This window comes from Balaenoptera musculus, chromosome 11, assembly GCF_009873245.2.
Source record: "Balaenoptera musculus isolate JJ_BM4_2016_0621 chromosome 11, mBalMus1.pri.v3, whole genome shotgun sequence".
Lineage (NCBI taxonomy): Eukaryota > Metazoa > Chordata > Mammalia > Artiodactyla > Balaenopteridae > Balaenoptera > Balaenoptera musculus.
Genome location: NC_045795.1, coordinates 72,243,351 through 72,262,242, shown reverse-complemented (window position 1 = coordinate 72,262,242; position 18,892 = coordinate 72,243,351). Strand labels below are relative to the sequence as shown.

At 35.4% G+C, this 18,892-nt stretch overlaps 1 protein-coding gene across 1 annotated transcript in view; it reads left to right on the top strand.

The window, feature by feature from the left end:
* DNAH12 (dynein axonemal heavy chain 12) overlaps positions 1–18,892 on the top strand; it is a 235,027-nt gene that overhangs the window by 30,729 nt on the left and 185,406 nt on the right. Inside the window, exons 6-11 of the mRNA XM_036869723.1 lie at positions 13,468–13,657; positions 14,306–14,378; positions 14,983–15,141; positions 15,356–15,551; positions 17,322–17,510; positions 18,363–18,519. Of these exons, the coding sequence (XP_036725618.1) occupies positions 13,468–13,657; positions 14,306–14,378; positions 14,983–15,141; positions 15,356–15,551; positions 17,322–17,510; positions 18,363–18,519 (964 nt within the window). The remainder of the gene's footprint in view (positions 1–13,467; positions 13,658–14,305; positions 14,379–14,982; positions 15,142–15,355; positions 15,552–17,321; positions 17,511–18,362; positions 18,520–18,892) is intronic.

The following is an 18,892-nucleotide window of genomic DNA, read 5'->3' as shown; positions in this document are numbered from 1 at the left end:
TTTCAAACAATTGAACACATGTATCAGTAGAACAGAATAGATGACTCAGAAATAGACACACTCAACTACAGCCAACTGATTTTTGACAAAGGTGCAAAAATCAGTTCAATGGAAAAAGGATAATCTTTTCAACAAATGGGGTGGAGCAATAGGACAACCATAAAATAACAAAAGAAATAAACAACAAAACCCCCAAACCTCAGCCTAAACTTTGCATCTTGTACAAAAATTAACTAAAAATTGATCATGGATTTAAATGTAAAACAAAACTATTAAAAAACTTTTAGAAGAAAATCTAGGACTTGGTCAAGAATTCTTAGACATGACATCAAAAGCACAATCCATACTAAGGACCTAAATGTAAGATTGGAAACCATAAAACTCCTAGAAGATAACATAGGCAGAATACTTTTTGACATAAATTGTAGCAATATTTTTTTTGGATCGGTCTCCTAAGGCAAAGAAAACAAAAGCAAAAATAAATGAATGGGACCTAATTAAACTTGAAAGCTTTTGCACAGCAAAACCATCAACAAAATGAAAAGACAATCTACTGAATGGGAGAAAATATTTGCAAATTATATGACTGAAAACGGGTTAGTATCCAAGGTATATAAACAGCTCATACAACTAACTTAATGTCAAAAAACAAACAACCCAATTAAAAAATGGGCAGAAGACCTGAATAGACATTTTTCTGAAGAAGACATACAGATGGCTAACAAGCACATGAAAAGGTGCTCAACATTCATTTATCATTCATTCATCAGAGAAATGCAAACAAAAACCACAATGAGATATCACCTCACACCTGTCAAAATGGCTACCATCAAAAAGACCACAGAGACAGCCACTCCCATGGGCAAACGCCCAGGGGCTGCTCCTGCCCCACGCTCCCTCCCTCTGCCTTTCACTTCCCAGCTCCCAAGATCTTGGAAGCTTTGAAGCTCAGCAAAGAAGGGAAATCCATTGAGAACAGTCTGTAAAGTGTCAAGCAATATCCAGATATTATCTGCACTCTGCCTGTCCCCTGCCTGAACCCGGAATTCTTCCACCGAGTAATGGTCCTGGGTCCCAAATTGGCGTTGCTCATTTGGTTGATGAAGACATATTGACAGAGTTGTTGTTGCCATGTGGCTGACAGGATCATGGTGCTCCGGCTGGGTGTCAGGCCTGTGCCTCTGAGGTGGGAGAGCTGAATTCAGGACATTGGTCCACCAGAGACCTCCCAGCTCCACGTAATATCAAATGGTGAAAGCTCTCCCAGTGATCTCCATCTAAATGCTAAAACCCAGCTCCACTCAACGACCAGCAAGCTACAGTGCTGGACACACTATGCCAAACAACTAGCAAGACAGGAATACAACCCCACCCATTAGCAGAGTGGCTGCCTAAGATCATAATAAGGTCACAGACACCCCAAAACACACCACTGGACTCGGCCCTGCCCACCAGAAAGACAAGATCCAGACTCATCCACCAGAACACAGGTACCAGTCCCCTCCACCAGGAAGCCTACACAACCCACTGAACCAACCTTACCCACTGGGGGGCAGACACAAAAAACAACGGGAACTACAAACCTGCAGCCTGTGAAAAGGAGACCCCAAACACAATAAGTTAAGCAAAATGAGAAGAGAGAGAAACACACAGCACATGAAGGAGCAAGGTAAAAACCCACCAGACCAAACAAATGAAGAGGAAATAGGCAGTCTACCTGAAAAAGAATTCAGAGTAATGATAGTAAAAATGATCCAAAATCTTGGAAATAGAATGGAGAAAATACAAGAAATGTTTAACAAGGATCTAGAAGAACTAAAGAGCAAACGAACAATGATGAACAACACAATAAATGAAATTTAAAATTCTCTAGAAGGAATCAATAGCAGAATAATTGAAGCAGAAGAACGGATAAGTGACCTGGAAGATAAAATAGTGGAAATAACTACTGCAGAGCAGAATAAAGAAAAAGAATGAAGAGAATTGAGGACAGTCTCAGAGACCTCTGGAACAATATTAAATGCACCAACATTCAAATCATAGGGGTCCCAGAAGAAGAAGAGACAAAGAAAGGGACTGAGAGAATATTTGATGAGATTCTAGTTGAAAACTTCCCTAATACGGGGAAGGAAACAGTCAATCAAGTCCAGGAAGCACAGAGAGTCCCATACAGGATAAACCCAAGGAGAAACACGCCAAGAAACATATTAATCAAACTATCAAAAATTAAATACAAAGAAAAAATATTAAAAGCAGCAAGGGAAAAACAACAAGTAACATACAAGGGAATCCCCATAAGGTTATCAGCTGATCTTTCAGCAGAAACTCTGCAAGCCAGAGGGAGTGGCAGGACATATTTAAAGTGATGAAAGGGAAAAACTTACAACCAAGATTACTCTACCCAGCAAGGATCTCATTTGGATTCGATGGAGAAATTAAAACCTTTACAGACAAGCAAAGGCTAAGAGAATTCAGCACCACCAAACCAGCTTTACAACAAATGCTAAAGGAACTTGTCTAGGCAGGAAACAAAAGACAAGGAAAAGACCTACAATAACAAACCCAAAACAATTAAGAAAATGGTAATAGGAACATACATATCAGTAACTACCTTATGTAAATGGATTAAATGCTCCAACCAAAAGACATAGACTGGCTGAATGGATACAAAAACAAGACCCATATATATTCTGTTTACAAGAGACCCACTTCAGACCTAGGGACACATACAGACTGAAAGTGAGGGGATGGAAAAAGAAATTCCATGCAAATGGAAATCAAAAGAAAGCTGGAGTAGCAATTCTCATATCAGACTAAAGAGACTTTAAAATAAAGACTATTTCAAGGCACAAAGAAGGACACTACATAATGATCAAGGGATCAATCCAAGAAGAAGATATAGCAATTGTAAATATTTATGCACCCAACATAGGAGCACCTCAATACATAAGGCAAATGCTTACAGCCATAAAAGGGGAAATTGAAAGTAACACAATCATAGTAGGGGAATTAACACCCCACTTTCACCAATGGACAGATCATCCAAAATGAAAATAAATAAGGAAACACAAGCTTTAAATGATACATTAAACAACATGGGCTTAATTGATATTTATAGGACATTCCATCCGAAAACAACAGAATACACTTTCTTCTCAAGTGCTCATAGAACAGTTTCCAGGATAGAGCATATCTTGGGTCACAAATCAAGCCTTGGTTAATTTAGGACAATTGAAATCGTATCAAGTATCTTCCAACCACAACGCTATGAGACTAGATATCAATTACAGGAAAAAATCTGTAAAAAATACAAACACATGGAAGCTAAACAATACACGACTAAATAAGCAAGAGATCACTGAAGAAATCAAAGAGGAAATAAAAAAATAGCTAGAGACAAATGACAATGAAAACACGATGACCAAAACCTATGGGATGCAGCAAAAGCAGTTCTAAGAGGGAAGTTTATAGCAATACAATCCTACCTCAAGAAACAAGAAACATCTCTACTAAACAACCCACCCTTGCACCTAAAGCAATTAGAGAAAGAAGAACAAAAATAACCCAAAGTTAGAAGAAGGAAAGAAATCATACACATCAGATCAGAAATAAATGAAAAAGAAATGAAGGAAACAATAACAAAGATCAATACAACTAAAAGCTGGTTCTTTGAGAAGATAAACAAAATTGATAAACCATTAGCCAGACTCATCAAGAAAAAAAGGGAGAAGACTCAGATCAATCGAATTAGAAATGAAAAAGGAGAAGTAACAACTGACACTGCAGAAATACAAAGGATCATGAGTGATTACTACAAGCAACTATATGCCAATAAAAGGGACAACCTGGAAGAAATGGACAAATTCTTAGAAAAGCACAACCTTCTGAGACGGAACCAGGAAGAAATAGAAAATATAAACAGACCAATCACAAGCACTGAAATTGAAACTGTGATTAAAAATCTTCCAACAAACAAAAGCCCAGGACCAAATGGCTTCACAGGCGAATTCTATGAAACATTTAGAGAAGAGCCAACACCTATCCTTCTCAAACTCTTCCAAAATATAGGAGAGGGAGGGACACTCCCAAACTCATTCTACGAGACCACCATCACCCTGTTACCAAAACCAGACAAAGATGTCACAAAGAAAGAAAACTACAGGCCAATATCACTGATGAACATAGATGCAAAAATCCTCAACCAAATACTAGCAAACAGAATCCCACAGCACATTCAAAGGATCATTCACCATGATCAAGTGGGGTTTATCCCAGGAATGCAAAGATTTTTCAGTATATGCAAATGAATCAATGTGATACACCATATTAACAAACTGAAGGAGAAAAACCGTATGATCATCTCAATAGATGCAGAAAAAGCTTTTGACAAAATTCAACACCGATTTATGATAAAAATCCTCCAGAGCGCAGGCATAGAGGGAACTTTCCTCAACATAATAAAGGCCATATACGACAAACCCACAGCCAACATCGTTCTTAATGGTGCAAAACTGAAACCATTTCCTCTGAGATCAGGAACAAGACAAGGTTGTCCACTCTAACCACTATTCTTCAACATAGTTTTGGTAGTTTTAGCCACAGCAATCTGAGACAAAAAAGAAATAAAAGGAATCCAAACTGACAAAGAAGAAGTAAAGCTGTCACTGTTTGCAGATGACATGATACTATACATAGAGAATCCTAAAGATGCTACCAGAAAACTACTAGAGCTAATGAAAAAATTTGGTAAAGTACCAGGATACAAAATTAATGCACAGAAATCTCTTGCATTCCTATACACTAATGATGAAAAATCGGAAACAGAAATTAAGGAAACACTCCCTTTTACCATTGCAACAAAAAGAATAAAATACCTAGGAATAAACCTACCAAGGGAGACAAAAGACCTGTATGCAGAAAACTGTATGACACTGATGAAAGAAATTAAAGATGATACCAACAGATGGAGAGATATACCATGTTCTTGGATTGGAAGAATCAACATGTGAAAATGACTATACTACCCAAAGCAATCTAGATTCAATGCAATCCCTATCAAACTACCAATGGCATTTTTCATAGAACTAGAACAAAAAATTTCACAATTTGTATGGAAACACAAAAGAGCCCAAATAGCCAAAGCAATCTTTTTTTTTCCCCTTAAGTTAATTTTTATATTACTAATCATTGTACTGCTATAGCTAAATCAACTAAATATAGTTTTACGTTGTGTTGCTCAAAAGGTCTACAAACAACAAAGCTGATGCTTATCTAAAAAACGAACATTTTTAAAATAAAGGAAGAAAACAATTATGTTCCAAATGAATGGCACTGGGCAAAATACATATTACCAGTAACATATTTAGACAGAGAGTATCAGGTGCTGATTGGTTTCTCTTATATGCATAAGAGGCTTGAAGAAGATCTTGAAAATAATGTTCCTCCCTCTAAATTTTTAGCTTCTACATAGTGTCAGATGTTATAATTGATATGAAGGATAAATGCATTTAGGCAAAAGTAAAAATCCACATACAAAATAAAACAGCAAAATCTGTAGAGACTTTCTGTAGAAGGCTCTCTTCTCTTGTGGTAACATCCTTTAGTACATATCCAGGATAGACTAAATTGAAACAATATATTTTGATACAGTAGTAATCCTTTCATATACTCTTACTAAATATTATAAAATTCCAAAAATACATAAATATTCCTTGTACCATGCATTATGCTCCATTTTGGGCCTGATGAGGTTGTGGTTACTATTTTAACAGTTAAACAGTGCACCTGAAAAGTTCTGCCATCTATACACAGTGAATGGAGACAGTGGTGAGGGCTCTAGAGAGATGGCAAGCTACCTTTAAAGTGAAAAATTTTTATGGAGTGTCTCCAAATTAGAGGAGAGGAGGATATAGGGTAGGGGAGGTAAGCAGGGTAAAACAATTTTAAAATGACACTGCTTAGGAGTATATATTTAAAGATAGCTACTATACCTTGTCTATCCTTTATCCTAATCTGGAATAACTACATGTTTGTGCAAAATAAAGTTTCTACTTTATAGGAAGACGAAGAGTGTGTTAGGAAAAGCATGTTATTTTCAGGGGAAGACAGGGGAAGATGTGAAGACATGTCTCTTGTAAGTGCTATTTTATTTGGTAAGTCTTTTGGCTACATCACTGTATGCTATTTCAACCTCCTTATCACTGGGGCAGGTAGCCAAAGCAAACTAGAGAAAGAAAAACAGAGCTGGAGGAATCAGGCTCCCTGACTTCAGATGATACTACAAAGCTACAGTAATCAAGACAGTATGGTACTGGCACAAAAACAGAAATATAGATCAATGGAACAAGATAGAAAGCCCAGAGATAAACCCAAACACATATGGTCACCTTATTTTTGATAAAGGAGGCAAGAATATACAATGGAGAAAAGACAGCCTCTTCAATGATTGGTGCTGGGAAAACTGGACAGCTACATGTAGAAGAATGAAATTAGAACACTCCCTAACACCATACACAAAAATAAACTCCAAATGGATTAAAGACCTAAATGTAAGGCAGACACTATCAAACTCTTAGAAGAAAACATAGGCAGAGCACTCTATGACATAAATCACAGCAAGATTCTTTTTGACCACCTCCTAGAGAAATGGAAATAAAAACAAAAATAAACAAATGGGACCTAATGAAACTTAAGAGCTTTTACATAGCAAAAGAAACCATAAACAAGATGAAAAGACAGCCCTCAGAATGGGAGAAAATATTTGCAAATGAAGCAACTGAGAAAGGATTAATCTCCAAAATTTACAAGTAGCTCATGCAGCTCAATTTCAAAAAAACAAACAACCCAATCCAAAAATGGGCAGAAGACCTAAATAGACATTTCTCCAAAGAAGACATACAGATTGCCAACAAACACATGAAAGGATGCTCAACATCACTAATCATTAGAGAAATGTAAATCAAAACTACAATGAGGTATCACCTCACACCAGTCAGAATGGCCATCATCAAAAAATCTACAAACAATAAATGCTGGAGAGGGTGTGGAGAAAAGGGAACCCTCTTGCACTGTTGGCAGGAATGTAAATTGATACAGCCACTATGGAGAACAGTATAGAGGTTCCTTAAAAAACTAAAAATAGAACTACCATACGACCCAGCAATCCCACTACTGGGCATATACCCTGAGAAAACCATAATTCAAAAAGATTCTTGTACCATAATGTTCATTGCAGCTCTATTTACAATAGCCAGGACATGGAAGCAACCTAAGTGTCCATCGACAGATGAATGGATAAAGAAGATGTGGCACATATATACAATGGAATATTACTCAGCCATAAAAAGAAACGAAATTGAGTTATTTGTAGTGAGGTGGATGGATGTAGAGTCTGTCATACAGAGTGAAGTAAGTCAGAAAGAGAAAAACAAATACCATATGCTAACACATATACATGGAATCAAAAAAAAAAAAAAAGGTTCTGAAGAACCTAGGGGCAGGACAGGAATAAAAACACAGATGCAGAGAATGGACTTGAGGACACAGGGAGTGGGAAGGGTAAGCTGGGACAAAGTAAGAGAATGGCATGCACATATATACACTACCAAATGTAAAATAGATAGCTAGTGGGAAGCAGCCGCATTGCACAGGGAGATCAGCTCAGTGCTCTGTGACTACCTAGAGGGGTGGGATAGGGAGTGTGGGAGGGAGACACAAGAGGGAGAGGATATGGGGAAATATGTATATGCATAGCTGATTCACTTTGTTATAAAGCAGAAACTGACACACCATTGTAAAGCAATTACACTCCAATAAAGATGTTAAAAAAAAAAAGACCACAAATAGCTAATGTTGGTGAGGATGTAGAGAGAAGGGAGCCCTTGTACACTGTTGGTGGGAACATAAAGTGGTGCAGCCACTATGGGAAACAGTGTGGAGGTCCCTCTAAAAACTAAAAATAGAACTGCATATGACCCAGCCATTCCATTTCTGGGTATATATCCAAAGTAAACAAAACCACTAATCAAAAAGATAAATGCACCCTAATGTTCACAACAGCATTATTTACAAAAGCCAAGACGTGGATAAGGAAGATGTGAATTTATATACATATATATAATTTATATACATATATATATATATATATATGGAATGGAATAACTCAGCCATAAAAAAGAACGAAAATTTTCCATTTGCAACAACAAAGATAAACCTGGAGAGTATTATGCATAGAGAAATAAGTCAGACAGAGAAAGATAAATACTGTATGTTATCATTTATATGTGGAATCTAAAAAATAAAACAAACGAAGGAATATAACAAAACAGAAACCGACTCACACATACAGAGAAAAAACTAGTGGTTACCAGTGGGGAGAGGAAAGGGAGGAGAGGCAAGATAGGGGTAGGGGATTAAGAGGTACAAACTACTATGTATAAAATAAATAAGCTATAATGATACATTGTATAGCACAGGGAATATAGCCTATATTTTATAACTTTAAATGGAGTATAATCTATAAAAATTTTGAATCACTATGTTGTACATCTGAAACTAATATATATTGTAAATCAACTATACCTGAATTTAAAAAGGCACAGACCAGGACTTCCCTGGCTGTTCAGTGGTTAAGACTCTGCACTTCCATTGCAGTGGGCATGAGTTCGATCCATGGTCGGGGAACTAAGATCCTGCGTGCTGCGCAGCACGGCCAAAAAATAAAAAGCACAATCCATAAAAAAAACCAATAAATTTTATTTCATAAAAATTAAAAACTATAGCTAGGTGAAAGATTCTGTTAAGAGGATGGAAAAACAAGCTACATACTGCAAGAAAATATTCACAAATCACATATCCAACAAAGGACTTGTATCTAGAATATTTAAGAACTCTCAAAACTCAACAGGATAAAAACAAAAAATCCAATCAGAAAATGAGTAAAAGACATGACTAGACATTTTACCAAAGAGGATATATGGATGGCAAATAAGCACATCAAAGATGCTCAACATTATTAACCATTAGGGAAATGTAAATTAAAACTGTGATGAGTTATCACTACATACCCATTAGTACGGCTAAAATAAAAAATAGTGACAATTCCAGCTGATTTTTGACACTGCTGAATATTCACTTCCTTTTAAATGCCCTTATACTTATTTTTCTAGTTCTCTAAATATTATTTCTCTGTCATCTTCATGGGTTTCTCTTCCCTGCCTGACTGTGGCCCACTGTTCTCTTTCCTTGAATCTTCCTGGATGATTCTCTTCTGATTTCAAGTACCTTCCATATTTTGATGACTCCCATAGATTTTGATGCACAAATACCTCAAATTCAGCATGTCAGAAAAAATGAACTTATCAGCTTCTTCCATAAGACGTCTCTTCCTCCTTATTCTCTCTTCTAGTTATCACTATTTACCCAGTCACTCATGCTTAAAACACCTGAGTCTTAACTTCTTTTTCCCCCCTCTCTGCCATACAATTAGTCCCCAAATGCTACGAATATTTCTCCAATCAGTCCTCTTTTTGTCCTAGCCTTAGATCAGGACTTCCTCTTTCGCCTTGACTACAATAGCCATCAGTGGCTTCTCATAACCTACAGAATTAAATCTTAATGTGTATGCGAGGCTTTCTGTAATATGACTCCTACCTATTCTCCTGCCTCTCCTCTCGCCACGCTCTGTATCATATTTTATGCTTCACCAGCATGGACTTTCTTATTCATCCTTGAGGAAACATAACGTTTCTCACCTCGCTGCTTTTGCCCCACACGTCCCCTCACCATCCATGCTTCTTCTTACCTGGCTGTCTCTATTTCAGCTCAGTTACCATCCCCAGGAAGTCTTACCCTATTTCTATGGGTTTGGGTAGATGACTTCTTCTTTGCTCCTGTTATACATTGTTCATTTTTATTATTTTTCTTAGCATATTGTATTTGGTATTCCTTTGATATTTTTATGTATTAAAATGATGTATTTTCTAGTCTTGAGGCTAGGAGTTGCTTCTTAAATATCTTTGTGTCTTTAACAACTATGGTATTGACTACCAATAGTGGATATTCAATAAATGCTTGATGAATTAATGAATATAAACACTTATGTTCAGTAAAATACAACAGGTGTGATAGAAGTATGAAGAGACCACAGTGAGGGCATAAAGTAGGAATTTTTCAAAAAAGACTTTGAAAGCACATGGTCTCACTCAGAAAAGTCAGATATCTCTTTGCTAATGGAAGAATGTATACTCCAATTGTAAGGTTCAAATATATATATTTTATAGCTTAATTTGGTGCTGTTTATTGACATGGCTAAGACTGAGGAAGGAACGTTTTAGGAGCTGGGAGATCAAGAGATCTCTTTTGGCTATGCTGGATATTTCAGGAAGAGCTGAGTTCTAGAGATACAGATTTAGAACACATCAACATATATAGTTGATATTTATAGTCACGGGACTAGATGAAATCACCTAGGGGGAGAGGGAAGAGAAAGAGTGGGGAGAAGATCAGATTCATTACTAGACAGAGTAAGTCTGTTGAGGGATTGGGGACCACCACAGGATGTTTAAGATCAAGCAGCATATTAGTGGAATAGCCATAGAAAATGACCCTCTAGAAGAATTTTGGAGTGAACAACTAATTGAAAAAAAATTTTAAGTAGGAGACAAAAGAAAAAATGTCCAACCAGGTCATTCCTTTAAAAAAATATGTTATTTCGAAATAATTTCAGACTTACAGAAAATTGTAAAAAGAGTACAAAGAATTCTCCTATATGTTCACTCGTCCCCATAATGTTAATATTCTTGCCTGAAACAATGATTACTATGGTGGTTGCCAGATAGTAATTTTCCCACCATTCCTTGTATATTTTTTAGTTGGAATTTTGTAGTAAGGAAGAACTTCATCCTTTTCCTTTCTTTCTCTCTCTCTCTCTTTCTTTCCTCATTCATTAATTCATTTATATCAGTATGGACTATTTACGGACAGTCTTATTTTAGCTATTGAATTTAATGTGTTACTACTATGGTTTATTTTGATGTTCAGCTGCCCCAGATTTGGCCAGTGGGAGCCCTTCAAATTGACTGTTATATTCTTTTTAGCTTATCCCATCATTCTTTGAGATCTCATGTTTTGATAGAGTAAGATATTCCAGGCTTATACTGTACTTTTCCTATTCTAATCCTGGAGTCAGTCATTTCTCCAAGGATTCCTGCCTCTTTTTAGTAGAGAATGGTATTTAGAAACCATGACATGGGTGTTAGCTGTGTTCCTGAGATGTAATTCTTCTTTGTTCTCTCAGCAGAAAGAGCCAGGAAATTATCTTTCTGTTTGTCTATCTATCTATCTATCTATCTATCTATCTATCTATCTATCTATCTATCTATCTATCCATCCTTCCTTCTCTCCTCTGTCTATCTTAAAAACCATGAGTTTATACTTATGCCTCCTATTCCAATTTAATATCACTGGGTTCATTCTAGTCTTCCCTCTTTCCTTATTTGTTGCTCCCTTCTCTCACAGTCAGAAACCTAGCTTTTATGAACCACAGTATATTTACCGATTTTGTTAAATTCTAGAATACACATAAACTGTTTTTAAATTGCTAACCCATAGCATGTGAGAAACCTACTCTGCACCACCAGGGAAGTCCCACCATCTTAACTATTTTAAAATGTACTGTTCAGGACTTCCCTGGTGGCGCAGTGGTTAAGAATCCGCCTGGCAATGCAGGGGACACAGGTTCGAGCCCTGGTCCCGGAAGATCCCACATGCCGCGGAGCAACTAAGCCTGTGCACCACAACTACTGAGCCCATGTGCCACAACTACTGAAGCCCGCATGCCTAGAGCCTGTGCTCTGCAACAAGAGGAGCCACCGCAATGAGAAGCCCACACACCGCAATGAAGAGCAGCCCCCGGCAACTAGAGAAAGCCTGAGCGCAGCAATGAAGACCCAATGCAGCCAAAAATATATAAATAAATTAATTAAAAATAAATAAAGTGTACTGTTCAGTGGCGTTAAGTATTTTCACATTGTGCAACTAATCTCCAGAATATTTTCATATTGCAAAACTGAAACTCTACACTCATGAAACAACTCTCCATTTCCTTTTCCCCCTAGTCCCTGGCAAGTGGCATTCTATTTTCTGTTTTATGAATTTGACTACTGTAGATACCTCATATAAGTGGAATCATAAAGTGTTTATCTTTTTGTCATTGGCCTACTTCATTTAGCATAATGTCCTCAAGTTTCACCCATCTCCTAAATTTTTAAGCATTCTTTCCCCTTTATTTGAGATATACTTTGCAAATATTTTCTCCCAGAGTGTCAGTAGTCTTTTGACCTTTTTTATTATGATGTTTTTAAAACATGCAAGCATTTTAATTTTATGGAGTCAGAATTTGTCAATCATTTTTTCCTTTTTTGTACCTGGAATTTGAATCATAGTTTTAAAGTCTTCCCCTACGCTCAATTATAGAAGAATTTTATCAGTTTTTTTCTGGCCTTGTATAGTTTTATTGTTTAGTTTAATTAAATTCCTGATCTATTTGGAATTTATTCTTGTGTATGTTGGAAGAAAGGTGTTAAATTTATCTTTTTCCAAATGGCTAACCAGTTGTCCCAGAAATATTTATTAAAATCTTTATCTTTGCTTCAGTGATTTGGGGTGCCACATTTATCATATGCTACATTTTCCTATGGACTGGATCTATTTCTGGACTTTCTATTTTTTTTCCCCAGTCGTCTGTCTATTCATGTACCTGTACCATACTATTCTCATCAGGGAGACTTTATAATATGTTTTAATGTCTCCTAGGGATAGTTCTTCCTTATAAATTTTCTTTCTCAGGAATTTCTTGACTATTTATTTTTCCACTTGAACTTTAGTCTCTACTTGTCTAGTTTCTTAAAAATGTGTGTAGATATTTTTATTGGTATTGCATTAAATTGATTTTGGGACAACTTTAAATTTTCATGATGTTAAAATATCTTTACCAAGATCAAGTACTGTCTTTCCATTTGTTCATGTCTATTTTTGTCAGACTACTCATTGTTATGGGAGAATTTATGAAATTATATTATGATGCTATTATACCAGAATAGTATCTCCAGGAGAGTGGGGCTTTGTCTGTTTTGTTTATTACTATATCCTCAGCATTTGGAACAATACCTGAATATTTGTTGAATTAATGAATATTTGTTAAATGAAGGAATAGTTAAGTTAGATTAAGGATGTTTGTTTTGCCTTAAGAAAGTGAAGAGTATACTAAGAACATTAATTTGGAGAGAACTCATCATAAATAAAAATATAAAATAGTTTCTTTGTAGGTTGTACTTTTGGATAAAATATTTTTATTCTGAAAACATGTTATTTTTCATAATATTTTTACTCTGAAATGCTACATTTCACATGTATCATTGAAATGCTACACCATTTAGAACATTTAATTTTTTCTTATTACATTCTCAGTTCAACTATATTTATTTGAAACAATGTGTAGAGAGTAGTCCCATAGTACCTATTCAGCAGGAATGGCTGGATCACATGTTAATGCTGATACCTGAGTCTTTAAAGGAAGGGAAAGAAAGAGAAGAACTCATTCAAAGTCTCATAAATGAGGTGTCAAGTGATTTTGAAAAAAGCATGAAGAGATATTTGGGTAAGTGGCATTTAACACACGCCAAGCTTGCTTGTTCCCCCACCTCTCCCAATCGAAAGTAGAAATATGAATAATGAACATTATATGTTTAGCTATATGTATTTCTTAGATATTTTTAAAGTTTTAACTTTGAGCCTATAACCTAGTCAAATCTTTGTAATTTAAGGACACTGTTTTTAAGGGTACTTTTTGTAATTTTTATGTGCTTAATAGCTTTTTAATTTTTTACTTTGTCTTTATGGTTATAGTTATACTATTTACAGGATTGTAAGAAAATATTAATGTGTTTGGGGAGATTTATTAGGGATTTAACCTTTGCAATTTTTAATTGGATTAATTTTTTTAAGTGGCCATGCCAGTGACCTTTGAATACATAGGATGAGAAAAACTGAGAACTTATTAAAGCTTTACTGTATCTGAATTCACCTCCAAAGCAGGGCCGAAATAATACCAAGAGCATGATTTTGTTTCACATAAGGGATTTTTTTCTTATACTCATTTTGATTCATATTAAACTATACTATCCATTATCAAAAGTTAGAAACTTTGATTTCAGTTAAGTCTTGCAAGGATTTTCAAGAAGTATTAACCTATCTATCTATGTATAAAATATATGTATATATATACATTTTTTTTTTTTTTTTTTAGTGAGGAGTGTTCTTGTGAGACCTCCAGTTAAATGGCTTGAAGATGAAGGAGGCCCTTTACCTGAATCCCCTGTGTAAGTAAAATTTTTATTAAACAGTACTGTATCTAGGTTTTGATAACTGATTGAAAATAAACTGGTCTTACATTCAAGGCTACAACTGTGAAGCTCAAAAGTGTTTTGAAAACATGTAAAAAAAAATAGTACTACTGGGTTTTTTTTCCCCAAAGGTATCCTCTACATTGAACTTATCTAGTTGTTGCTTATGCAGTTAGTGGGAACATTTATGGATGTATAACTCAACTTGGTCTTAAGTAAGCTTTGCAGTATGCCAGACAGATTTCTCCGTCTCTTCTCCCCAATCCTAAGGACTGAGTTTGTTTATCACTACCCAGGGTAACTGAGCCAGAGCACAGTGGAAGTTAGGGAACTCATGCCTGGCCCATCAGCCTGCCTTACCCACAAATGATCTCTGGTCTCTCCGAAGATAATGAACTCTTAAGTTCTTGATGTATTTTTATTACATGCTTATCTCCTAAGTTTCCCATTGCTGAGCACATTTCTCTCCTCAACCCCCAGTCTTCTCACTTTGATACTAATTCCATGTCACAAATATTATTTCCTAAAATTTAGAATGTATCATTTGAATCCTGTTTGATATGATGTTTTGCTTTTCCAGAGGCCTGGATTATTCTAAGCTTTGGCATTCTAACTATCTGCAGACAAGAAATCAAATATTAGCTAATTTGTACATTGTTCATCCAACTATGAAAATGTTATTGGACCTTGGTTATACAACATTTGCCAATACAGTTTTGCTAGACTTAACTGGAATTAGGTAAAATCCCATATTTATTAACTAACATTTAAAATTTGAATGTCTCCTGCTTGAGTCTTTATATTTTGACTATATAATTTAAAAAACTGATTGATAAATACTCAGGACTTTTCTTAGGTTAAAAATTTTTTTAATTTATCTTACTTGTTTCAACAATTTTACATCATGACCAATATCTATTGTTTGCTTTAAATCATTTTTTTCTCATAAATAGAGGTAAAGGCCCAATTGACTGTGAATCATTGAAAAATGATTTATCAATACAAGCTAGAAAGGCAGAAGAGAAGATAATGAACACTTGGTATCCAAAGGTTATAAGTCTCTTTACCAAGAAGGAGTCACTAGAAGGCATTAAACCTGAGAAACTGGATGCATTTTATAACTGTGTTTCCACACTTATGTCAAATCAGGTAAATAGGTTTTGTATATTTTAAATGATAATGTTATTGAAGTTACTTTAGTATTTTAAATATATCTTCTTTAGATATAGTGCTATATAATTATTTTGAAATAAATTAAGAAAGACTTTTACCATAATTTTGTTTAAATAACTTTAGCAGAAAAATGCTTCATTTCTGGAAGCAGTCTAAAAATGAGAGGGAAGGGCTTCCTTGGTGGAGCAGTGGTTAAGAATCTGCCTGCCAATGAAGGGGACATGGGTTCGAGCCCTGGTCTGGGAAGATCCCACATGCTGCGGAGCAACTAAGCCCGTGCGCCACGACTACTGAGCCTGTGCTCTAGAGCCGGTGAGTCACAACTACTGAGCCTGTGTGCCTAGAGCCCTGCTCCGCAACAAGAGAAGCCACCGCAGTGAGAAACCACCGCAGTGAAAAGCCCGCGCACCACAACGAAGAGTAGCCCCCACTTGCTGCGACTAGAGAAAGCCCGTGCGCAGCAACGAAGACCCAACACAGCCAATAAATAAATAAATAAATAAAATCTAAAAAATAAAAAATAAAATGAGAGGTAAGTCTAGAAGTATGTGTCAATATTATGATTGATTACTGGAATCATGCTTAAAGGCTATAAGCTAATTATCTATAGCTTTATTGGAGTAAATTAACAAAAGTACTATCCTAGTGAACATATTTTTGAACTTATGAAATTACAAGTTAATTGATTTTCGTTTTGTTCTCAGTCAAATCTTGGTTCGAAACGTTATTGATCGTCTTTAAATGACAAACAGAAAGAGAATATGAATTTTATACAATTATTTTATGAGCTCCTTGAATTTTTACTATTGTAGAAATGTAATCCTAGAAAAATAGTTTTGAATAAAAACTTTTCCTTTTGGTAAAGACCTCCAAAGATTCCATGAATTTTGCCATTTTTAAAGGGAATTTATATATATATATATATATATATATACATATATATATATATATCTGGTATGTAATACTGTAACGAATATACATGATTTCCTTTTTACCTTTATCCTCTTAAGAGGACTATGATTATATGATAAGAAGTAAAGAGATGAGGAATGTTTTGAAGATTATTTAGATATATGTTTGTCTACCTTGCTTAAATATCTAATAGTTGGTTCTGTATAAGAAAGCATTATTCATACTTTGGTAACTTATAGTGCACATTTCCAGTGGCTTCACTCTCACCTAGTGATGTGCTGGAAATCTGACCCCAGGAGAAAAAGCCCTGGTTTGTAGTGTTTGCCAATTTCCATGGGGTAAATATTCCCACCATGGTGATTGTCAAGCATCCAAGAGTTTAGTGTCTGGCTAACAAAATTCTTGAATGTTTAACAATTGGCTCTTATAATTGTAGGAGCTAGCTCTAGTACACTACTGTCCCTTGCCCCGTATACATGTCACCTCATGACACCCCCAAACTTAGGTTTCAGGCCTCTCCTCCCCTCAGTCTTTACCATATTGTTGGGTCTTCCGGAACTTTTTCTGTACCAGGGACAGAATTACTAAAGGATGTAGAAGATTCTGAGTTGCCATTTTAAGATTGTTGATATTCTATAGAAAAATTAAAGTTTGTATATATTGTCCTATTTATTTTAGACTATATTTATTAAGAACATATTGTGCTGAATGAAGATAATTTTCAGGACTAAATGGATTGGTAGAGTGAATTAATTATAGGCAATAGCTTACTGATTATAGTTAAAGGTTCAATTTGTACTTTCTAAAGTAATAATAACTTATGGCATCATGCAGCTAAAAGAGCTCTTAAAGAGAACTGTAGAAGGATTTGTAAAACTCTTTGACCAAGAAGATCAACGAGGGCTGCCAATATTTAAGATGGAATTGACGTTTGATGATGATAAAATGGAATTTTATCCTACTTTTCAAGATTTGGAAGATGTTGTTTTGGGTTTGGTTGAGCGAATAGCTGAAGCTCTGCAGGTATTTCTTTATTCTTATCCATTGGGTTTCTTTTTTAAAAAAATTTTTATTGGAGTATAGTTGGTTTACGATGTTGCATTAGTTTCAGGTGTACAGCAAAGTGAATCGGTTATACATACACACATACCCAGTCTTTTTTTAAGATTCTTTTCCCATATAGTCCATTACAGAGTATTGAGTAGAGTTCCCTATAGGTCCTTATTAGTTATCTATTTTATATATAGTAGTGTGTATATATCAATCCCAATCTCTCAAGTTATCCCTCCCTCCCCCTTACCCCCTGGTAACCATAAGTTTGTTTTCTACATCTGTGACTCTGCGCATTGGGTTTCTTTATATGGCCCTTTTTCGAACTTTTAAATTGATTTGAAGCTCTATAAAGTGTATATGTACATAAAATGTTATAACTCGTTGTTTTCTTTCCATCCTCCAGGTTATTTTAAGTTAAAAGTGCTTTCTCTTTGAGAAAGTTTCCTGGCTTGAGATGACTTTTTTCTTCTTATAACTTTTATTGCAGTTATGAATTGATATTTTTGTGCATGTCTCATGTTCCCTACTGAGTTGTGAACTTCTTAAGGACAAGATCCAAGTCATGTTTGTTCTTTCTAGAGCTTTCTAGTATAATCACTTCAACATAGTTCCTCAATAAATATTTGTTGAATGATAGAAAACTAACCCAACTAAGGTTTTATATTAGACTACAGACAATTTTAAATCATTATTTTGCATCAAGTTATCTTTTCTTGGACCACTGAAATCTGAAATGAATTTTTAAAAGTATAGTATAAGAGCTACATATAGATCAATTGCACAGATATTTATTTCATGAATTGTCATTTTTATTTATGTTAGAATGTCCAAACAGTACCCTCTTGGCTATCAGGAACTTCAACAACTGTGAATCTTGACGCAGAACTTCCTGAACATGTGTTACAATGGGCTCTTGATACACTGAAGGTGGCAGTACATCATAACTTAGAAGGTGCAAGAAAACATTATGAGACATATGGTATATATGACACATAATATTATATCTCTTTTTTTGTCATAAAAGAATGCCATTTTATTTTTACTAGAATTTGGTCAGTTATTTGGTTGTCTGGATCTGTCATGAAAGAGCAGAGAGCCAGAAGTGAGCATAGGCATGGCTTTTGGCAGAGTCATGGATCAAACCCAAGAAACTTGAATTCTGTTGTTCAGTCCAAAGGGTGAATGTTAACTGGAGCAGGGTCATAAAGCCAAAATGTAGAGAGAAGAGTTGTTGGCATAAGGAGAAAGTTAAATCAAGGGCAAAAGCAAGGTAATTTCTAAGAATAGTTTTGAAGAGTCTGCAGCTCAGTAGCCTCCTCAAGTGTGTTATGGGCTCAGGATAGATAGTTGTT